Source organism: Protopterus annectens, chromosome 1.part2 (assembly GCF_019279795.1).
Source record: "Protopterus annectens isolate FY-2018-M chromosome 1.part2, PAN1.0, whole genome shotgun sequence".
Classification (NCBI taxonomy): Eukaryota; Metazoa; Chordata; order Ceratodontiformes; family Protopteridae; genus Protopterus; species Protopterus annectens.
Window position 1 is genome coordinate 730040391 of NC_056727.1, and position 24231 is coordinate 730064621.

The 24231-nt window shown below is 37.4% G+C and overlaps 1 protein-coding gene across 2 annotated transcripts in view; it reads right to left on the minus strand.

Annotated features, from left to right (window-relative positions):
* NVL (nuclear VCP like) overlaps positions 1 to 24231 on the minus strand; it is a 1985423-nt gene that overhangs the window by 596611 nt on the left and 1364581 nt on the right. For both annotated transcript variants that reach the window (XM_044058761.1, XM_044058752.1), the window contains one exon: positions 3798 to 3897. In XM_044058761.1, coding sequence (XP_043914696.1) covers positions 3798 to 3897 — 100 coding nt within the window. The remainder of the gene's footprint in view (positions 1 to 3797; positions 3898 to 24231) is intronic.

The following is a 24231-nucleotide window of genomic DNA, read 5'->3' on the forward strand; positions in this document are numbered from 1 at the left end:
AGACGCTAAAGTTGCCTCAAAGGAGGGTTTAATCAAACCCTTAAGGATAAGCTTATTTTTTCTCTCCTGTAAAACCCTGGAAGAGAAGGCATGACAAACACTGCAGGATTCCTGCAAGTGTATGGCTCCAAGACAATAAACACAGATGGCGTGGCCATCAGTCAAAGACATTTTATACGCACATTTGGCGCATTTTTTAAAGCCAGATGGCTTATGTTCTTTTTGTTCCTTGCCAGACATAACGAAACACGACCGCACACTCAGCAACACATGGAGGGAGGGTGGAAAGGGCTCTAACTTAAACGCCCGAACACTAAAGACACAAGATAAGGCAAAGGCCCTCTAACTTAAACAGGCCTAGCCCGCCAAACAGAAGGATTACCACACAAAAAACCGCAATCAATCACAAAAAGGGAAACAACAGACAATAACTATTAAAATAGCTTTTTGGAAATAATACCTCGAGCAAACAGTTATTAAAGTCAAAAAAGAGAGGGTAGTTAGCCATAGCCAAGTCGAGACCATGTCGTTACTCTAGGAGTGGCAAACGAGATCTGGGGGTTTGGGCGTGGTGCATCCTGGGATACAGGGTTAGCCCAGCCAATGAGAGACTTCGTGCTAGTTATAGCAGCCGAGTCAGAGCTGATTCTCGGCTCCGAGCCCGTCAGTAATGAATGTAGGCGAGATAGGATCACATTACATCCATAGTTTCTTGCTTCTTTTAAATTTTGCTTTAACATACTTTCCAACAATAAATATAGTGCTATTCCCAATGCTGGTACTTTGTAACAAAAGTGTGGTGGAGTGTTCTGAATGATATGCTAAAACCTTAGGAAACTACAAACAATCCATAGGTTCTTATCCACAGCATCTGATACAGAGTTCCCAAAAAAGTTAAAACAATTGTTACAGAGGTAAACCAATTCCATTTGCTTGATGCTGCCATACTTGCATTTCTCTCTGTCCAATACTCCTAAGTAGTGTTGAAATTATCAGTTTAACTATAACCTTATATATATATACACACACACACACATATATATATATATATATATATATATATATATGTGTGTGTGTGTGTGTGTGTGTATACATACATTTTATATATATATCATCTTCTACCGACTGTTCCCGTTAGGGGTCGCCACAGCAGATCACCTGTTTCCATTTCTTCCTGTCCTCTGCATCTTGCTCTGTCACACCAACCACCTGCATGTCCTCTCTCACCACATCCATAAACCTTATCTTAGGCCTTCCTCTTTTACTGTTACCTGGTAGCTTTATCCTTAGCATCTTTTTCCCAATATACTCAGCATCCCTCCTCAGCACATGTCCAAACCAACATAATCGTGCCAATCTGGCTTTGTCTCCAAACCTTCCAACCTGGGCTGACCCTCTAATATACTTATTCCTAATCCTGTCCACCCTCGTCACACCCAGTGCAAATCTTAACATCATTAATTCTGCCACATCCAGCTCAAACTCCTGCATTTTTGTCAATGCCACTATATATATCCCATTTAAAAGACTTACAAATCCATAACTCTGCCTTTTCTCATACACATCAGTATGATAATTCATTCTCTTCCATTGAATCACAATTGCTCCAGTGTGGGTTAAACCATGTTAATAGCTGATGCAAGGACAAGTCTCAAATTAAATGGGACACAAATGCATCATAGCTAATCTGTGTAAATAAAATATTTTCTCATATTATACAGGTGACACACCCCACCAACAAGATACTGTTGTAAGAGATTTTAGCACTCTTACTGATAATTCTTTATCATTTGATTATCATGTCACTGCAGTGGTTAGGATAGCCTTCAGTCTGGATCATCCAATTTTCAAAGGTATCTCCTCTAGATTCAGAGAAGTCCTAATTCCCCTAAACTCATATTTCATCAGACCCATTACCAAAAAAAAAAGTTTACACACCCCTGTTAAAATGCCAGGTTTTTGTGATATAAAAAATGAGACCACAACAAATCATTTCAATCAGAAAAACCTGGCATTTTAACAGGGGTGTGTAAACTTTTTATATCCACTGTAATATCCCTTTTGGAACACATTTGTCTGAACATATAACTCAGCCTGAGAAACTTCAGAGGTTTCAACTAAAAAGATCAGTGGTATCATAAATCGTGGTTATTAGGTCAGACTGGCAGCACCCTCGCTATACTTGGTTTCCTACACACTTGTCAGTGGGGATTGGTATCTAGCCTTATGAGCCATAAAAGTTCAACTTTATTTGACCTATTATTCTCTCAGAAAAAAATGGTTTCTCAAATACCAGTTTAAAGGAATTAAATCTTCATTTACAACAAGATAAGGCATGCTGGCATGATAGATTTTTATTCTAACATTAAAAACATATTCCACTACATGTGAGGAAGCCTAACATCCTTGACCTAGATAATTAGCTGGGCAGCCTCAAATCCTCCCCAAGTCTATCTTGTGCTGTCCTCCTTGAGGCTTGCACGGTATTTCTGAAAATGAATTATAGTCTAGGCATGCAATAGCCTGCAGACTGATTACTAACACTTACACAGAATCGATGCAGACTGCATAAATTACATCTCTTTACTTCTGCATGATTAGAAAATAATTTTTTGGGTGTGTCTATGTGATAGGTACTTTATTTCTTTCTTCTGTTTTACATCTCAAGGTGAGTTTTATATTGAATTTACAAAAATAAAACTCCATGGCACATATAAACCATTTTACTATCGGTGGTTCCCCTGGAAGGGCAATAATATGAACAACAGACTAAGCCATAATTAAAATATTTCAGACTTACAAATATGCTCTGGAACAAGCTACCCATCTATGTCAAGAAAAGTTCCTCATTAGCACTCTTCAAGAAAAATCTTGAGGAGTGGATGGGAAACAGAAAATACACCCCGGGGATCACTTCTGTGGCTCTGCTAGACAGTGGCACAGGAAAATAACTTTCTTGGGTGGTATAAGCTAGGGAACCTTGTTGGCTAGGCTTACTTAGGCTCTTGGGCTGACAGCCTAGTACCTACCTATGAACCTATGCATATCTGTTTGTAATAAACCCTAACAATGTACATTTCCAGTTTTAAAACACACCAAGCATTTCGAACATTTAAGTGAAACATATTTTGGTTTATACACTCCAGCAAACATTTGTGTTTTAATTTGATAAGTGACTGTAATCTCCCCTTATGTCATCACTATGTAAAAAGTGTTACAAACAAACATTAAGAATGCAGTGGATTATTACAGCATGTTGACTAATACTTCCTCTTTGTTCCAACCACAGTTTTCTGCCCACTACTGCTGTGCTTCACCTCAAATGCAAGTCAACATTTATCATTAATTGCACAAGCCCCTTTGCTGCCCCCCTGGATAAAGGAACAGTGCCTACTCAATTTTGCACTTAACTATGCAGAACTAGTTTTTTACAAGATTAATGCCATTTTTTTCTGCTTGGTTTGTTCAGCATCTGTTAATACTTTTTTGTATTGCTTTTAAGTGGAAAAAGAGAGTAATCTTCATGTTGGTGCATCCTATCCAATTTTTCTAGATCAACTGCCTCTTTTGCTACAAACATACCTACACTTACTTGAGTGATAGGACTAGAAATGTGGCTCCTTTGTATTCACCATGGACAACATAACAGGGTATCAACTTGGGAATATTTTATAAGTGCCACTTGAAAGGATAGTGCCTCATTAGACACCACTTGTTCTTTAATTTATGTGCATTCCAACAGCACACATTTAAACAGAGATGACAAAAAAAAATCTGTATTTTACTACTCATCTTACCAGGTCTGTTTGTCGCAGCCATTATAAAAACCTGCTTGCGTGCTTCTAGTCCATCCATCTCAGTTAACAACTGATTCACTACCCGGATACTTGCACCAGACTTTAGTCAATGGAAGAAACAGGAAAAAAACAGAAAAACAAATATCACAATTAGAATGGAAACAATGCCGTTAAATTTACTAATCAAAAGTATGTTCATAGTATAAAACTAAGTTAGATACATGTTAAATCACACTGTCACCATCAGCTGAATAGCCGACATTCCAAATGCGAACAAACCCTACAGTGGACAAAAATGACTGAGTCTTTAATACCTCCTTTATGTCACTGAAACCTCACCTTATGACATATTACATGGTAACTGTAATCTGTTAATTCATTCATGGCAACCAAATTCTCTGAACAATCACACTTGGCAGGGAACAAGCATTTAAGTTTTGAAATGGTAACACAGCATTCTTTTCACAGGGTACTATATCATTGTGATGTTTCTCCTGAGCTCACAAACTTATCTCTATTTTTTAAGTCATTCTACATAACAACTAATTCTGCTATTTGCAACACTATTAAAAAGAAGCCAAAGAAACTTAGAAACCACCATTCCTTAGCTAACATTTCCCGGAAGGTAAAGATAAAATCACAGGGAGGAACAGTGGCACAGCAGATTGTGTTGTTGCCTCACAGCAAGTGGTTCCCTGGTTCGATTCTCGGCAGGGGTGCCTTCTGTGCACAGTCTGCATGTCCTCCCTGTGTTCACATGTATTTCTTCCAGATGCTTCAATTTCCTCCCACATTCCAAAGACATACAGTAGGCAGACTGGATACTCTAAACTGGCTGTAGGTGTGAGTGTGCATGCGAGTTTGTGGTGTTGAAGAGCTACTGTGGCAAGGCTAGCCACCTGGTGGTGTAAACCTTGGTTCTAGACGATTGTCATTGTTGAAGTTAATAGCCCAACCCCATCCCCATGTGCAAAAATGGGAAAGGAGGTTGTGGATGACTGGATAGACACACACACATTATTACCTGCCTTCTTTCTCACTGCAAGGCATCCTGGGAATTATGCACATTTCTTAGAGAACATTATAATTTCTGAAATCAATAATTAAAGCAATACAAAATTTTTCAGTACATGGAAACCAGATCAGCAATACCATAATAAACTACAACCAGAAAATAAGTTTACAACTATATTTTGGACAGACTATTACAATAAAGCACAACTCTACTCCAATTAAGCATGTCCAATTAATTTCAGTATTCAAGCCTTGTGGGTTTAATGGCTCAAATCTTAAAATACACAAACTCCCTTTTTTAAGAGATAATCTTTCAGTACATTAACCCAAGTGACATCATATTCCAATTGTCCTCAAATTGTTGCTTTAAAATTACCCAATTCACCTCTAGGTAAATTGCTAAAATGAACATCCACAGAACTTTTTGTCCTATTATTTTGATCTCCCTCATATGCTCTTGTATCCTCAATTTGAACTTCCTTTTAGTTTCTCCGACATAAAATAAATTATGAGAGCAAGTAAGGGCACAGACCACTGTTTCTGTACTACAGTTATAACAACCAACAACATCAAAGTTCAGTCTATTTATTTTTTCTGACCTTCTAATAACATACCTACAAATATTGCAACAACCACATGGATATCAGAAATACTACCTGAACACTGAGAAGGGAAAGGAAAATATAGTACCTGGAACAAACATAATAAAAATATTCATACTCCTCTCAGATAGTAGTTGTATGCTGGGCTAGCATTCAGAAAGTCCAGCAGTTTGGCACACAAAGGTTTGAAACTATGCGCTACTAGACGTAGACAGTTTCAAAAGTGTGTGTGTGTTGGGGGGGGGGGGGGGTATAGAAAATGTTTTCAGTTGTAAATTAAGCCTGAAAATAGGAAGGCACCTCAAAAAATAGGTACATCATGAGAAGGAGTAAATCATACCTAAAAACAGGAACATTCCTCCAAAGAAGGTACAATTGAGAGATCTGCCATGGTAGTTATTAACCCTTACATTTTGCATACAAGTAACCCAAAGATGGACTGAACCTTTGGGTATTTACATGCTTCCCCTATCCATGTGGGACAGTGGTGGTAAGTCAGAGGTGAATTTGCGGTTACCCATCCATTTGCCCAAATTACATTTGAATACAGAAAGAGAAGTATTTCGCATTATGTGGTGTGGAGCAGAGTTCCATAGCAGTATTCTCTATGTCACACACCTATTCCTCCAATATGTTTGATTAATTTTGCAAAAAAGAGTGAGATCCTTTGAGTTGGTCTTTATGTCACTGGACCTGCAAATGTGTAATAGATTTGAAAGAATAAGGTCTGTTGATGCTTTGAGAGGGTCTACATAGTTTTTATGATACAGGCCCTTGAATTTTTTAGTGAGTAAGCATTGTGGTTGCTCCAGTCGTGACAAGTGTTTAAACAGATACATCACAAAAGGGGTATTATACTCAATGATCAGCCGTATGAGTGTCAAACATAGAACAATTGCATCCCTGGACGCCACACAAGTTGTCCAATGAAAAAAGAATTCCTTACAACAACGCATATGCAGTGATCAAAGGACAGTTTACTGTTGACATAAGTTCCCAGATCCCTAACTATGGGATCACTTTTTTGGGAGTGGGTTGTCAATGTGAAAGTTACAAGAAGAGTAATGCTTGCTGAAGAATATGATTATACATTTACTGGCATTCAGTTTTAGTCTACTTGTTTCGGACAGGCCCTCTTGCAGGATCTTGGTGCTTCTGGGACATTTATGATTGCCTCAGGTTTGCAGTAATCTGCAAACTTAGCCAGCCACAAATCTGCAACATTAGGTTTGATCTCCAAAAATTAAATGCTACAGAGGACTGGCCCAAGGATTGAACCCTGGGATACTCCACCAGTAACAAGTCTTTTGGAGACAGTAAAGCCACCCACCCTTAATTCCTGCATTCTGTTTGAGAGTCAACCTGCTATCCAATGAGTTGCATATGGATTAACATTTACCTGGGAAAGTTTTTATACTATATTCAAGTGTGAGATGATGTTGAATGAAATTGTGAGGTCCATCTATGTGGTGTGCACTGAGCTGCCATCATGCATTATCTCAGTAATTTTTGGAAGAAGTCAGATGGGTTAAACAGACAAGACTTGCCCTGATGAATTTAAAAAAGGTTGGGTCAAGCATCTTTAGGTTAACTATATCCTTATTTAGTAACTCAATAGTAATCCTTTCCATAGCTTTACAGATGAAATTGGTCAGGCTCATAAGTCTATAATTATCAGGGTCTGTTGAAGCCCCTCCTTTGTGTAAGGGAATGACTGTTGCTGTGCCCTATTCATCAGGAACACAGCCTGCTTTGAATCTGATATTGAATAGCTTTTGTAAGGGGGTCTGACGGTCATGTTTTATGCTGGCCACCAGGTAGTCTGGTATGTTATCCAGCTCCATGGATGTAGTATTCTTGGCCTTAGATAGCACCTTAAGAAGTTGTACTTGAAAGATTTGAGGAGGGGTTAGATTAGGGTATGCAATCTTAGAATACTAGATGGAAGACGGGGTGAAGTTTGAGCTAAATTTGTCCTCTAGTAAATTGGCTATGCCCTCTAGGGTCTGAGTATGTGATGTGATTAGCTCTCCATAGTGCTGGGCATGGTTTCTGAGATTTCCAATATAATTAAAGAAGGATTTGTAATTATCCTTCATCTGGGTGGCTATTTTTACCACATATTTGAATTTGTTTGATTTGATCAGGGTCCAGAATTCCTTGTTTAGTTTACGAAGAGGATTTTTGATATTTTGAGAGTTATATTTTTGTGTGCAATGAGTTTTCTTTTTTTTTTACTTTACTACATGGCCTGTTTATATTAGGATTGTACCACAGGTGTTTATTCTTTAAATTTGGCATTGTACTTATTTCTGAGAGGGACAGGTGTGACTATACAGCTATTTACACATGCATAGATTTTGGCAGTAAAGGATTCTTCATATGCAGTGGAGTTGTTAACATGGAATGGGCTTTTGAATTTAGTTAAATCATCACTCAGTTTAAGTTGATTAGCCTTTGTATAATCTCGGAATGCTGAGGTACTGGAAGAAGCCTCAGGCTTCAGTCTTATGGTAAATGTGACAGACTTGTGGTCTGATTTGACCAGTGAGGAAGTTAAAATTGGTGGAGAGTAGAGATATCCCATACTGATAAGGACCAAGTGCAGGATTTTATCATCCTGTTTGGAGTGAGGACTAACTGGTCCAGAGAGTTGCATTAATGAGCCCAGAAATCTCTGGGCATATATGTGTGAGGATGTATAAGTCACCAAGTTTATGAAGGGGTAGTTGACGTCTCCTAGGAGAATTGTGTTTGGCTTAATCCATAGGGAATCCATACTAGTTAGGTAGGAGGTGTGGGCTGAGGGGGGTATAGAGGGGATCCTACAGTTAGCTATGATATGATAAGTGGTGTCATTTATAGCAAGTTGGACGTGGAGAAGTTCTAGGTTGTTATCTTGTTTAATGTCAGGAAGTGAGATTTTTTTTAAGAATATGGAGCTACTGGTGCCTTTAGCACCTTCGCCTAATGTGGTGTGCTTGAAAGTGTGAAAGGGATTGAAATCTGCAATGATGGAGTGCACTCACTGGTTTTTAACCAGATCTCTGTGATGATATACATAACAATGGTTTCCAGGCTAAGGAGTGCTTGTAGGAAGTGGAGTTTGCTGTAAAAGTTCTTAAGAGTTGATACCTTAATGTTATACAGATGATTTTGTTATGTAACACTGAAAGTTTTAGAAGACTGACTTTGCTTAAAACAGGCATTATATGTAAGGAAAAGTATTTAGCCAATATACAAAAGCCTTGGGGTGACAGGTGTAGGCCATCCCTAGCAAAGTAGTTTGGACCGTCTACCATCTGTGGCCTTTCCAGCTGTTGCAGATGTATGTATTGTTCCCACAATCCCCATTTTTTCCTATGTAATTTGTGCCTATCCTTTTCTAAAGATCTCAGTTCCAGTTGTTTTATCTCTGTTACTATATTCACTACTTCTAATATAGTTGGTTTAGATTCTGATTTCCATTTTCTACTAATTGCTATTTTTGGCAGTCACCATAATTAGACACAGCAAGGCCTTACCATGTCTAGGCAATTCTGACTCTGTATCACAGCTGAGAGAAATCATCTCGCTCATCACACCACTCTGCCCACCTAGCTTTCCAACAGTGCATTCTGCAGGGAATCCTTGAAGTCCCCCAACTCACCACATTCCCAGAAAAATTATTTTATTTATTTATTTTACATTTGTTTACTGGAGTGTCCGACTGGGCTAGCAGCCAGTTTTCACCAGAGACCCAGTGAGAAAAGCTCTAAAATACAATATTATTAATATGAGATACATTAAAACAAGTAAAGTTAACATGCATTTACAGTGCAGGTATTCTACATTATTCACTAATTCATGTTATTTATAAGCTTAGGACAACAGTAGAGAAAAGACAGAGATCAACAGGGCCAGATGCAGAGAAGGTAATTTAGGTACCATGGTCGGAGATAGGTATATATTGCTTATAAGTATTGAGAGAGATCCAGTATCGACTGTGAGAGTTGTAAAAAGAGAAAGAAAAGAGGGCTTGAAAGGAGAGTTGTAGAAGATCATAGAGGAAAGGCAGGGAGTGAAGTATGGTCAGTCTGTGGAAGAGCAGGAGCAAAGCCAGTTCTTTGTAAGATGTTCCTTGAGAAGCTTTTTGAAAGTGGAAGTGGTGGTTGTGAGAACTACATGCTGGGGAATAGAGTTCCAGATTTTAGATATTTGTTTGGAGAACAGAGCATCTCCATAACTATTATTTGATCTAGTGATCTGAAGAAATAATTTGTTGGATGATCGGAGGGGGTCTACTGTTAGAGTAGGGTTGGACTACGTTTTTGAGGGAAGGGGAATTATCTGGTTGGTGTATAATGGTGTGAGTAATTGTTAGCTGGTTGAAGGTTAACAGATTTGAAAGTGCAATCTAGTTTAATTGGTGGAGAGACAAGCAATGATGGGATCTGTTTAGGTGGTCAGAGGCAAACCTGGCTATTTTATTGTAGCAAGTTTTAAGTTTTTCTTAGATTTGTAAAAATTTGGGAGGCATATAACAGGGTGGATAGTAGATGTGTTCTGGCAATGCCCTGTCTGGAAGTTTGGGTGAGGAATAGCTTGGTTCTGTACAGAGACCCTAGTTTGATGTGTATATTTTTGATTGTCTGAGCTATGTGTTTGTCATATTTAATGGCACTGCTGAAAGTGACACCTGTCAGCTTGGTGTGTTCCACAGGTTCAATGTTGGTGTGGTTGGAGGAATAGATAATGAAAGGGATGGGATCATGGGAAGCTGAGCTGTTTTGTTTGAGAATAGCATTAATTTGGTCTTATTGGGGTTTAGTATGAGTTGATTGAGTGATAGATATTGTTCTGTGTCTGTTATTGCTTTTTGAGTTATTTGTAAGAGTTTGGGAAAGGAAGTGACTGCGCAGATAAGTGATGAGTCATCAGCATATTGTACAATGGATGCTGAGTGGGTTGCTGAACTGACACTGTTGGTAAAAATGGTAAAGAGCAGTGGTCCAAAAATTGAACTTTGGATTCTACTTGGGGTATTAAAAATATCTATGTAAACATTTCCAAGCAAAAATCCTAAAGCTTCTAGATTTTGTTGCACATTTGAGAGATACATATATCCTCCCACTGCTTCTTTATGAATTGCTTTTCCAGTCTTTCTTCCCAATCATATCTAACCTTCTCTAATTGACTCTTACAGTTATCATGCAATATTTTATATGCCCTACTAATTATTCCTTTTTTAATGGCAGCTTCTGTTCTAGATTCTGCTAAAAATTCTGCCAGTGCTGGTCTTTCATTTAGAACCCACATTTTTTTCTCTTTGCCTATACTCCGATATCAATCCTCAATAGGGAAGGCAATCTCTAACCTGCAGTCCAAATAAATTCTTGGCGTCTTCCCATTCTATCATCTTTCACTCTCAAGTTATTTGCTCCCAATACCTTGGTTCCTTTGCAAGTTTTCTCCAATAAATTCCACCCCCCTCTTGCCTATTGTCTATATCCCTAATTGCAGTCCATCCCTATCAGTGGACTCTCCTTTCTCCATTCTCGTGTTGGCTTAGTTCTTAGGATACTTTCTACTACTTTACAAACATAATATTCTGTATGATTATTGTTATTCTCCTTAAAGGCCTGCATCCAAAATCTCAGTCTCTCCTTGTTTCTTGAGCTTCCTCCCTGTTTCATCATCATCCCTTTCAACTTTGAATTATAGTTTTCTGCTTGTGCTATGTATAGGAGCCTTAACTGTGTAGCTCTGAAATGCCCCTTCAAATCGGGTAATCTCAATCTGACCTGTTCTACTGGAAGAATCAGCTTATCCCACTTGACTGTTGACATCTTCCCCTCCCAGATAAAGTCTGTTAAACAATAATTTTTCACATCTTGCTAACCAAATATGACATACCTGAACAAAAATCTGTCAAACATACATCAATAGGCAAAAACCTACAGTAATAGCCATACAGAATTATATCTGATTGGAAAAAGAAAATAAACATTATAAGAACACAACAACATTTTCCAAAATAACTGAATTCTGGTACAGTCTTAAAAAAAACACATGTGAACAGATTTCCTCAACATTATAAATATGACGTAAGCACTGATCTTTAACAGGTACAGTAGACTCCCTCTTACCCAGCCTCTCTTTAACCGGCCATCAAATTTCTGCCATAACCTTAGCAAAAGACAACGGAGAACAACACTTCCACCTCTTCTGGGATAAATAATGACAGATATTTGAGTTTTAGACTTCATATTCATTAGAAAAAAATGAATACCAACACAAATCCTGTTATTCTAGCTGATTTATAACCTATAAATGCTGTTTTGTATGCTTTTTCTGATTAACCAGCCATTCGTTTATCCAGCCTAAGGTCCAGTCCTAGCAAGATGGGATAAGAGGGAGTTTGCTATAATTTGCTTAAGAAAGATCGCTACAAAAGTTGTGAATTTCCTTAATATTTTGGACCCTATGCTTTTTATGGCTAATACTTTGTAAAATATGAGATGAGATATTCTCCCCAAAGTCTACAAAAAAAATAAGAATCCATCCCTCACATATACCACAATTTTCTTGACTTAATAGATAAAATACTTAGTTAGAAACCATTTCTTTATCAGTGTATTCCTTTAAGATGTAATGGCACAGTCTCCTACATGTATCTATAAACACTCTCCCCAAGTATCATCATATTTTTTCCATAACAATTTACTAAGCAAATCTACTTTGCCACTGTGCAACTAAAGAAGGATCTAACCTATCCCCCCATAAATGAAAAAAAAAGATGTCTAAAGATGTCCAAAGAAAGCTGATCTGGGCAGCACTGTGGTGGTTTGAAGTCCCAGAAACATTGGTAGAATTAATGCAGGCTATGTACAAGGGCCCAATGACTCAGGTACAAACAGTGTTTGGCCTCACAGAGGGGTTCCCAGTGGGAGTGGGTGTACACCAGGTTTCAGTTCTGAGCCCACTGCTGTTCATACTGGTGATGGACTACATTAGCAAACCGGTCGGAGGGGACAGATCAGCAAAGTTTCTGTATGTAGATGATGTGGCATTACAGGCAGACTCTGAGCTAGAACTTCAGCAAAGGATAGGAGAATGGCATGCAAAACTGAAGGCACATAGGATGAAACTAAGCACAGATAAGATGGAGGTAATGGCAGCAAATTGGGGAAATCAGGAGAAGCTGAGAATAGAGATAGAAGGGAAGATAGTGGAACAGGTAAACAGCTTTAAGTGTCTGGGAGAGTTGGCTGAGGAGAAGGGAAGTCTGAATGAAGAGGTCAAAGCTGGAATAAGAGGGGGTGCAACCAACTGGCATAGAGTTTCAGGTATAGTCTATGACAAAAGAATGCCAAAGAAGCTGAAAAGTAAGGTGTACAAGACAGTGGGGCGACCAGTACTACTGTATGGTACAGAAACCTGGACAGTAAAGGTAGAACAGTTGAGGTGATGGAAATGAAGTGCTGAGAAGGGTGGTAGGATGCACACTGTGGGACAGACGAAGAAATAAGGACATAACAGCAGAAGCCAAAGTAGCTCCAATTGCAGAAAAGATCAAAGAGAACAGATTACGGTGGTTTCAACATATGTGCAGAAAAGAAGACGACAATCTGGTGAGGAAGATTTGGGACCTACAGGAAGAAGGTAAGAGGAAGGGAGGATGTCCAGCAAAGAGGTGGATGGATTGTGTGAAAGAAGATCTGCGACAGTCAGGCGTGAATCTTGAAGAAGGCAGGAGTGTGGCACTGAATTGAGAGAGATGGCGACAGTTAACACGATAACCCGACCCCATGTAGAAAAAATGGGAAAAGGGGGGGCCGATAATGATGATGTCTAAAACTATCTTCTCCTTCTTTTTTTGGAAAAGAAAAAGCTTGCCCTATATAACTTAATTTTCTTAGTATAACAGTATCCAAAACAAACTTTTTTGATAAAGACAATTTGAAACATTGCCAGGTATCCAAACTCTATACTATGTCAACAAGAATATAGTCCCACTGGGTTAGAAATGTCTGTTCCCCACTTAATGTTATTCCTAAAACAGTAATTTTATCTTGCACAAACTGGATTTCATGTAAAGATGACGTAAAACCAAAGCCAACACACCTTTGCATACTAAGGGGCAATTCCACTAATATAGTTTTAACTTCCTGAAGGGTAGTATCAACATGATTTTCTGAGTTATTATAAGATTAAAATCATAATAAAAAAGCAAGCAGTAGAGTGTGGAGCAGTACAATTCCCATAAACCATCCTTATAAGATTTAGAACATTCCTCAACAATAGCATTCATCACAAAGTTAAATATTACTCATTGGGCAGCCTTGTTTTACAACTCAACAAATTTTAATTTTATTTCCTAGCTGACCATTTATTGAAGGCATAATCCAGGAATCTTCATAAATACTACGTAGAACATACAAAATTTAATAACAATACCATAAGATTTCAGTATATCTCATAAACTGTTATGTGAAATCTTATCAAATGTTTTCTGAAAAATCACAGTATTCCGCGGTGATACAGCGGTAGCGTTGTTACCTCACAGCAAGAGGTTCTCCCATTCGATTCTCGGCTTGGCTTGGGAGTGCCTTCTGTGTGGAGTCTGCATGTCCTCCCCATGGTTGGGTAGCGTTCGAAAGACTTGTGTGCGTAAATGGGCGTGCCTTCGTTGAAGGTTGGGCATCGAGCTGGCACCTTGGCGTTTTGTAAAAATCTACTGCCAATCATTAGCGGACCGGAGTTCCGTGTGGCGACCCCTTACCGGGAAAAAGCCGAAACACAAACAAAAACATGAAATAAGCAGGCTCTTCTTAGTATGAGTAATATTACCTATAATTTCCCATAACACTACTAACATTTCCCTACTCAGTCTCCCATTCAGCCCAAAAAAGACCTAAATGAAATGTATTTAAGAAAACACAACTGAGTATAACTTGTAGTACTCCAAAAAAAATACTGTATAGTCTGTGTTTGTTAATGCAATGGGCCTCCAATTTTGAATATGTAATTTGCTTCCTTTCTTTTTAAGCATAAACCTTATCACACATCACACCAAGAATTATTATTATACCTGTATCTAACCATTCATTTAATATATTGAGAAAAATAAGTTTCTGTCTCTCAGACATATTTTGGTACTTGCGTATTATCGCAACCACATTCTGAACAGGGCAAATGGCTCATTTCCAAGCCGTACTCCTGCCGAGATATGTAGTGAACAAAGGGGCCAAAATAGGGACAGGTTTTAAGTATTGCTCTTAGAAGGTTGCTAGAACAACAGGACTTGTGTTATCATGCATTGTTCTGGAAGAAATAAAGTCTGAAATGCAAATGTATGTCATTATTTAGCGAAATCATTCCACAGTGATTTGCCAGAAAAACACAACTTTTAAGAGGAATGGGCCAAAAATACAAGGCATAAATCTGGACATTCTGCAAAAATCTAGACAAGTGAGAGGTATGGCACTGACCTTTCAGGCATGTCAGAAAATGTTTCTACTGTCAAAGTAATTGCAATGTTACTGGTCTGTGCTTCACCCTGTGATGTTAATAATGACATCAGACAAGATCCTTGGCTGATGTAAAACCATCTCATTTAGTTTTCTCTCTAACAATGTCTTAGTGTTAAAATAACGTTTTATTTGAAGGATGCTTCATGCTTCCTTCAGTTTTCCTGTCTTCATAGTGTTTATTTTAGATGCACAAACAGTATTTGTACCTGTACATTAATCAGTAGAAACTGAAACATTAATTTTGGTCTGTTTCCACTTTAGTAATGTAGGTACTTAAGTAAACACAGCAAAATCGAAGGAAGCATGAAGCAGCCTTCAAATAAAATGTTGTTTCAACACTAAAACAGCATTAGAGAGAGAGAAAACTAAACGGCTTGGAAATGAGCCATTTACCCTGTTCAGAATGTGGTTGCGATAACTTCTGCAGAATGGTGAGTCACATTACATTGTGTTATTACAATGTCACAGTTTGAACATAAGTCTCCGTCTGCATTGCTTCAGATTGGGTGGTGGCCATAACACCATCAGTATTAAGCAACCCCAGCATTAACTCAGAATTCTTTTTGAAATTCTTATTAAAAGGTATGATGCTTCTTATTTAAAAATCTTGAGCAACATATTGTTGCTTTGCTAAAATAATATCTATTTTAGCAGTTGTGTTTCTAAAACTCTTACTTTCTAGGCAAGCAGAGTCTACAGATTGTAAGGAAGCCTCATAATTCTTTGAAGCAGAGAAATGTTTATACTTTTTTTTTTTTTACTGAGAAGTTGTTTTTCTACAGAAAAAAAAAACAGTTTTACATTTTGCTTTATAAAGAGTCTACAAACTGTGATCAGTTTTCACCAAAGTCTGTTAAAGTGACTACTTGATCCCATAACAGATGCAATATATCTTTCAATTCCATTGTTCTTTCTACCCACCCATTTCACTTTTTAATACCTTTTGCCAAACTGTTAATTTGGATACATCGTTAACAAGCTCAAAAAACGATGCCATATGACTTGCATGAATACGAACAGAAAAAATAGAAAAACATTTCTATAAGAAAAATAATAAATCTTGGTAAATAATTGACTTCTCTGATAACTGGGCCTGATGTAAGGTCCTAAAACAAGATCGTTACTGCCTAGTATCTCACGCAGTAACATTACATCTGTATTTTTTTGTCAGCTCTCATGACAGTTCAAATCTCATATACCAATAACGGGACAATTAACACTTAAAAATGTTGCAATACACAAAATACATCTTCCCTCAACTTTTACTAGTAGAAACAAACAATAATGAGTCAAAAAAATGCCCATGCAAGATTGAATAACATAAATAAGAATTTGTATTGGAATAGCAATCAACAATGCCAACAAAAAATACTGGATTTAAACAAAAAAGCTATACCAGAGCATAAATATCTTCCAAATCTCCAAAAACGTTTATGCCTCCAAATAATCTCATTCTGTGTTTTTTGGGTAAATTAGTAAGTAATCTTATATCAAGTAAACAGATATAATCCACTGTCTATATACAAAAATATAAAATCTGTAATCGGTGACATTCATTAATCAAGCTGTTCACATTTAAACTGCTAATAAACAAGACTATTGTTTTCCTTTCTTAAGAGAATGTTTATTATCCCCTTGTCTCAGCTTCCTTTTATGTACCCTCATACTAATAGTGGTACCATTTTCATCCATTTCCTCATCTCCAGAACTTCATATATCATCACTGCAGTGACCCTCCTTTCCCAACTCTTCCTCTGTGGACTTCGCTGTTTGTAAAGTACTTTCAGAATCACTCAGGCACCTCTTGTATATCCAATACTTGAAATGTAATGGTAGTAGTAAGAAGAATGTTTTCTTGCACAGCCTTGATACATGGTACTATAACCTTTTCCCCAGAAGACTGCTTAGCAGCTTGTATAACTTGCTTAGTATCCTCCACATCTTTTGTAAGTAACTTGGGACAGTCAAACTAAAAACGAACACTTTTCCATTCCCTACATGAAGGAACACAATTAGAAGCAGAATGGCCTACAGCACAACACTTACTACAATGCCCTGAGCATATCAAAACAATCCTACCTTGGTTTGTGATTTACTGTGGAGTTGACTGGTAAGAAAAGTTTTATTTGAATTTACACTGTACTTGTTATCACTGTTTTTAACTGTTTGTAGGGTTGGAAGGGTAGCTTGTTAACAAGACTTACTTTGATTCATATTTTGTTGTTTTACCTTTAGTTTCATTGTTGGTTGTTAGAAAGGGATAGGTTTTAGACAGACAAGCTCTAGCCAACCCAAGGGACCTAGACAGCTATAAATTCACACAGACTGCAGAGAGGAAAATCCTGAGCATATCTAAACAATCATACCTTGGTTTGTGATTTATTGATCTTTATTATTAAAAAGAAGTGCAACTGCGAGCAACAGTGAGCAGAAGCTATTGCGCGCGATGTAAAGGAATTACAACTTTTCTCTGGCTTGCAGAACTTGTATGGTCAGAACAACTTTACTGTACATAATGTATTACTTAGTTGTACATTGCTGGTGTGAATTTTTTGTCATAGAAGTTGATTTAAGTTTTCTTTGAATTCTGTGGTTAATGATTTTGATTATTCTTTTCTTTTACAATATTTTATTTGTTTGAAGCTGAATATGGATTCCTTAAATGAGCATGCAATTAATGGTTTGCTAATGCACAGATATCTTGTACAGTGTAATAAATGTGATGCACATTTAAAGGTAACAGCTGGTAACACTGGTGATCTGTGTTCCTTGTGTCAAAAGTTTGGATGATTTGCTTACCACTGTTAGAAGTAAATCTAGATTTAATGATAATTGCACTTGTGCAATTGGCATGGCTTGGAGAACTGTTGTTTCATATATTAATGATGGACTGATGAAATAGATAATGTTAGGCATAGAACAAATAGAACACATTTAGGAAATGTTGCACATATTGTCTGCAAAGATCATTCAACCCCTATGAAACAAGACAATGCCCCTAACAACTCTGGAATTCTGGATGCAAGCACTCAACAATCTGAGGATCCAGTTTGTTTAGAAGGAAACAAAAAAGAAAAAGGAAGAAAAAGAAACTGATTAATGACTGTAAAGGAAAGAGAGTATGTAGTAAAAAGGACACTGCTTTGTTATGTAACACACAGGTTACAGGAAATGATATATTTTTATCAGAAAACCTTCAGTCTACAGAAAAGGGCATCATTTTTTCCAAAACAGAATGTAGAAAAAAAGAGACAAGGGACAGGTGAAAAGTAAGAAATCAAAACTGAATGTGGAAGGATTAAAGAACATTACTGTAAGAAAAAAGAAGAGAAAGACAGATGGCTCAAGCTGTCGGTTTACAATACTAGCTGGATGAGAATTTAATACACAATGAAAATGGTGGGATTAATAAGACTAATGGTGATAAAGACCTATCCTTTGTAACAATTGACAGAGCAGATATTACTGTAATAGAAGCTGAAGATTCTTCAGAACTGGCCAGCAAAGATATTCTTGTAACTGGAGATTGAATTATTAGAGGAACTGATACTTATATTTGCAGAGAAAATAATGAACATCAAATAGTGTTATGCTTGCCAGGAGCAAAAACAGAAGATGCAAGACAAGCCTTGAAATGCCTTAATATAACGAGAAACGCCTTAATATAATGAAGCACACATCCGTTTTTATTCATGTTGGTACAAATTATGTCATCCGCAAGAATTCTCTGGCTGTCAGTAGGGAACTGACAGCCCTCTTAGACAGCATAGCTTGTACCGGTGTTAGGACTTATTTTTCACAAATCACTTATAGAAAGGATAGTCAGGTCACTGGGAATAAAACGATTTTTTTAGGTAAATACCTACATGGAAAAATGTCCTGTTTTAAAAAAATGGAAATGTCTAGAGCATTCAAGCCTAGTTTTGGGCACACATGTTTAGACAGGATGGTGTGCATTTGTTAGGATTTGGGAAGAGAATTTTTGCAGCAGATATTTTGCAATATTTGACAAACACTAGGCAGGATTTTTGCCAGGTCAAAAATGTAACAGTTCACAGACAGCAGCATTTGATGCATCTGCAATGGTTGTTAATGCTAGGTGCATTAATAATAAAGTTTTTTATTGGAAAATTTGCTATGTTCTCACCACACTGACGCTGTTATTGTTTGTGAAACATGGTTATAGAACAATGACTAGAAACTAGTTGTCAGGGTATAAATGTATTTACTGTAACAGACATTAACAAAAAATCAGGTGGAGGTGTTATCATAGGGATTAAAGATAATTATGAGACCTGTGATTATTACATGTTCAATAATATAGGTTGTATAAATGTGACAATAAAGACAGCCCTGGAACATACATCAATTGTTGGAGTGTACAGACCACCAAAGTCAAGTGCAGATGACCTAGAGGAATTCATACTGTACATTTCTTGCATGAAACACAGGAGGGAGGAATAACATTAGCTGGGGACTTCAATTTACCAGAAACTGACTGGAATAATATTGATTCAATAACGTTAGTAAGGAAATTATTCACAACATATACTTAGGAACAATTGCTTCACATTATAAAAAAAAACTACCAGAGGATGGAACATACTAGACATTGTTTGTGTTCCTAAAGAAATGACTGTTACTTCAAGTCAAGTTTTACCACCATTGATGTGCAGTGATCATGGGGTTATAAAGGTTAACTTGTTGCTAGACAATTCTGCCAAACTGAAATCTAAATCAATTCATAGAAGGTTAATTAGAGATTATATGGAAGCAAAACAGTCGCTATGTAAAACTAACTGGAGTGAGATGTTCAGTGGAAAAACTGCAAATGGAATGTGGAAAGTTTTGAAAGAGAAATTGTTTGAGTGCAAAAAATAAAAAATAATGCTTAACATCAGGATCTAGGCATGCAACATCAGAGGGATATATTTCCATAAGACCAAGATACCTGATTAAGATGAGAGACAAAAAAACTTAAGAAATGGGAGAGAGGTCGAACCACAACTTTGAAAACTGAAATAAACAAGCTGGACAAACAGATTAAGCATAGTCTGGGACAGAATAAAAAAAAATGTGAAGAAAATGTATATAAATATATTGAGCATAATATGAAACCTTTTTTTTTATAGATACATGAGATGTGGAAGGAGTACAGACACACAAAATGATAAACTATGCGCAGATCCTAGAATTTATTCTCAGACACAACAGATTATAGATATATTTACAAAATCTTTTGCAAAATAATTTTGCTCCACTAAAGGGGTGATACGTTGTCCTAGTGACATCCAGGTAATCCCAGATACTGGAATCAAATTAGATTATATTGAAAAAGAACTGCACAAACTGGATCCAAACAAAGCACAGGGAGGAGATGGAATTAGTAACAATGACCCAGGAACACTTCAGCAAGAACATACAGTACCATTATATCTGTTATTCACTAAGTCATATAAATATGTGAAGATTCCTGAAGAATGGAGACATGCACTTATTAAACCTGTCTTCAAGGAAAGGGGTGAAGGACAAACCCAGAGTCATATAGAGCCTTAAGTCTACTTTCCTGTTGTGGAAAGATAATGGAGAACGTAATATTGGATAAGTTATTGTCAGAACTGGATGGGTTGGGACTTGAAACCATATTATCAGCATGCATATGTTAAAAACAGATCTATTACCACCTGTAACATGATGTTCTATAATAATATAATAACAGCTATGAATGAAAAATTGCGCTGTGATGTAATTTATATAGATTTAACTTTAGCATTTGACAGAGTCATATACACAACACTGATCAATAAATTAGTACAACTAGGTATTGATGTACTCTTGATAAGGTGGATAGCTGCATGGCTTACAAATAGGACATGGCAAGTATCATGCAACAAATGGACAGGTGAAATCCTTGGTTACAGTCAGTGTGTCCCACAGGGCTCTGTCCTAGGCCCTTATTTGCTTAGATTTATCTTTCAGACCTAACTTTTTCATCTGAGGTGTTCTACAGTCTATATGCAGGCTATCTGAAATAGGGTAAACTGATTACATGTGTTATAGATAAGGCATGCCTGCAAAATAACTTGACTAAATTGACCATTTGGGCACAGGAGAATAATATGCTGATAAATACATCAAAAACTAAGCATATGAGATTTGGGATACATAAATTAAAAGGTGAATATTTAATACTGCACACAGTGATTGAAACTGTAGACTCGTTTAAGGACCTGGGTATATGGGTAGATCCAGCTATGAGTATTTCTAATCATATCAACCAATTGGTTAATTACAGTTATAGAACTATAATTTGTATAAAAAGATTTATAAAGTCTAGGAAATCAAAAATGATAAAGTCATTGTTTGTTAGCTATATTAGATCCAAACATGAGTACAGAATAACAATATGGAAAGCCTATAAGAAAACAAGCATGAGTAAACTGGAAAGATTACAGTGGAAATATACCAAGGGCATCCATGGATGTGAAAATGTAAGTTATTAAGAAAGACTAAAATATCTGAACTTGTACAGTGTTTCTTGCAGATATCTAAATGGAGATCTTATTCAAGTATATTGGGCATTTAGAGACAACTACCTTTGGGAATGTTTGGAGCCATCAAAAGGTACCAGAGAATCATCAGACAACCTACGTAGAAGATTCTACAGGAATAAGAAGTGTACTAATTGGTTCTCTGACACAGTAACTGATGCATGGAAGAGACTACCAAATTATATTAAAGCAAGTACTAGTTCAGATATTTTTAAGAACAGCCTGGAAATGTATCATGGGAACAAGTGTTTTGGTATATTGGCAAGCTAGAAGGCCATTAATGCCCATACATGAAATAGTTGTATTTATGTATAGTATGTAATATCGCTTATCATAGTTTTGAATCAGATGTGATAATGAACCACAAACAAAAAAAAAATTTAGACTGCCCTTTGTAGTATGCATACATTCTATAACCGTTAATAGAAAGGACACTGGGATTATGCTTCACTTTAACACGCTGCTTAGACTACAAAACCCTACAACCCATACTTCCCACGATCCATTCAACAATCTCCTATTATCATACATTTTCTTATACTGACATGAGAAATACTACTATATAAAAGTATCATTACTGTCCACAGTTCTAAACTGTAGAATAAGTTTACTTTTAAAGTTCATATTCAAGGCTGAAAAAGTATACAGCAGTCATGGCTGACACAAACTTTTCAAATCAACTTGCTGTAAAAATCAATCTACAGTCTCAGCAGTCTCAAAGGTGATATCAGAAAAGGACTCCTTCCCCACGTGTGCATTTAATTGTAAATCCCGAAGGAGTAACAATAAATTCCCAAACAACATACTGATTAATAATAATGTATTTAGGGGATGAAATACATACCACATGTAATGGATTTTTGTATTGCTCCTAACAAGCTCAGTTTGCAATCAATTCACAACAATAGCATATGTAAAACTAGAAACATCTGTTGTTGGTATTTGCAGTACACTATCTGATCTTTGGACTGACTGACAAACAGGAACAGGTGTAATGCCAAGAAATGTATAGTTATCCCCTCTGGGAAAAAAAACATGTATCCATGAATTACCATATAGGTGGCAGTACACTTAACACCAAAAGTGTGATAAGAGACTTAGGGACACAGGTGGACAGTGGTCTCACCTTCGATAACCACATCGCCACAACAGTCAGGAAATCCTTCTATGTGGCACACCTCATCACTAAGGGCTTTTCAGCCAGAAAAAAGGAAGTTATTGTTCCACTGTACTCATCCCTCATTAGACCCATTATAGAATACAACGCCTTATTTGGTATGTACCTCTCAAGACATTTGCAACACTGGAAAGGCCACAGAAATACCTCACTAAAAGAATCACAGGCCTAAAGCAGATGCCCTACACTGACCACCTTAAAAAATTCCAGCTATACTCTGTCGCATGTTGTCTACTCAGAGGGGATCTCTGCTTAACATACAAGGCCATGTCAAACCCAGAGCTGCTGGACATGCTACACTTAAACAAATCCCAATCCCTCAGAGCCACACGCTCCAGGGATCTAAACCTTGTCATCACAATAAACAAAACATGCTGGAGGGATAGGTTCCAGACCCAGAGACTCCCCAGACTCTGGAATAGATTGCCCATACATGTCAAGCAGAGTGCCTCTTTGGCCCTCTTCAAAAGGAACCTTGACAATTGAATGGGAGAAAGGAAATTCACCCGGGGATCACGTCAGTCGCCCTGCTAGACAGGGGTCCAGGGAAGTAAAGAGTGTGGGAAGAAATAGCCAGGGAATTGTTATGGCTTGGCTTCTATAGGCCCTAGGGCTGATAGCTTAGTACCAACCTATGAACCTATAATTTCCTTCCTTTTAACCAATAACTTCACTTCCTTCACTACAGGAGCAACTTTTTTTTAGGATTAGTTTTATCCATTATTTGACTCCACAAAGCCAATTTTTCAATCTCCAATTCTTCAACATTGATCATGTTTACAAGCAACTAATTTGGTAAACTACTGGATACCACTGCAGAAATTTCTACATTATTTTTAGCAACAGGAACAGCAGCCTCTCCATCCTCCTCCTACTGCATTGCGTAGCCACCTTCTGGCTCATTAAACACTTCCTGCAAAAAGTGTAGGGGAAGTTCTCCCATTCCATGGCCAAATTTCCCTTAGCAGTATAAAATGACCTGGGGTCTTCCCTGAAAAGAGGTCATTAGCCTAGTGGGATTAACCCAGTCAACAAAAGAAAAATAAATAAATAAAATGAAATAAAAAATAAAAACATAAACCAAAGTGCTGAAACACAGGAAGCAGAACCCCTAAAGCAGGGATCCAACAGACACAACAACTTGCCTTACAGAAAAACAGACAAGGTTATCATTCTAAGAAGAACGGAGAGGAAGGAGAGACAAAACCTTGATGAAGCTTCAAAGGCTTCCCGTGAGGAATTCACTACAGAATCTCATCCCCAACAGTGTGGCAATCACTACAGGAAACCAGTCAAGAAAAAAGGCAGCTATGAAGAAACAAAAGCCCATCCACATGAAAAAGTCAGACAGAAGCGCACTAGCCTGCCCCAGAGCCAAAAGACAGCTACCTTGGTGAGAAGAGGAAAATCAAATCAAATTCTTCAAGTTTAGGAGGGAACTGTGGGACTGAACAAAGAACCACAGGAGTCAGGAGCACCTCAAGCAAGTCAACGCCCCCAACAAATACAAACGTGTGTGTGTTTACACGTGTGTGTGTGTGTGTGTGTGTATATATATATATATATATATATATA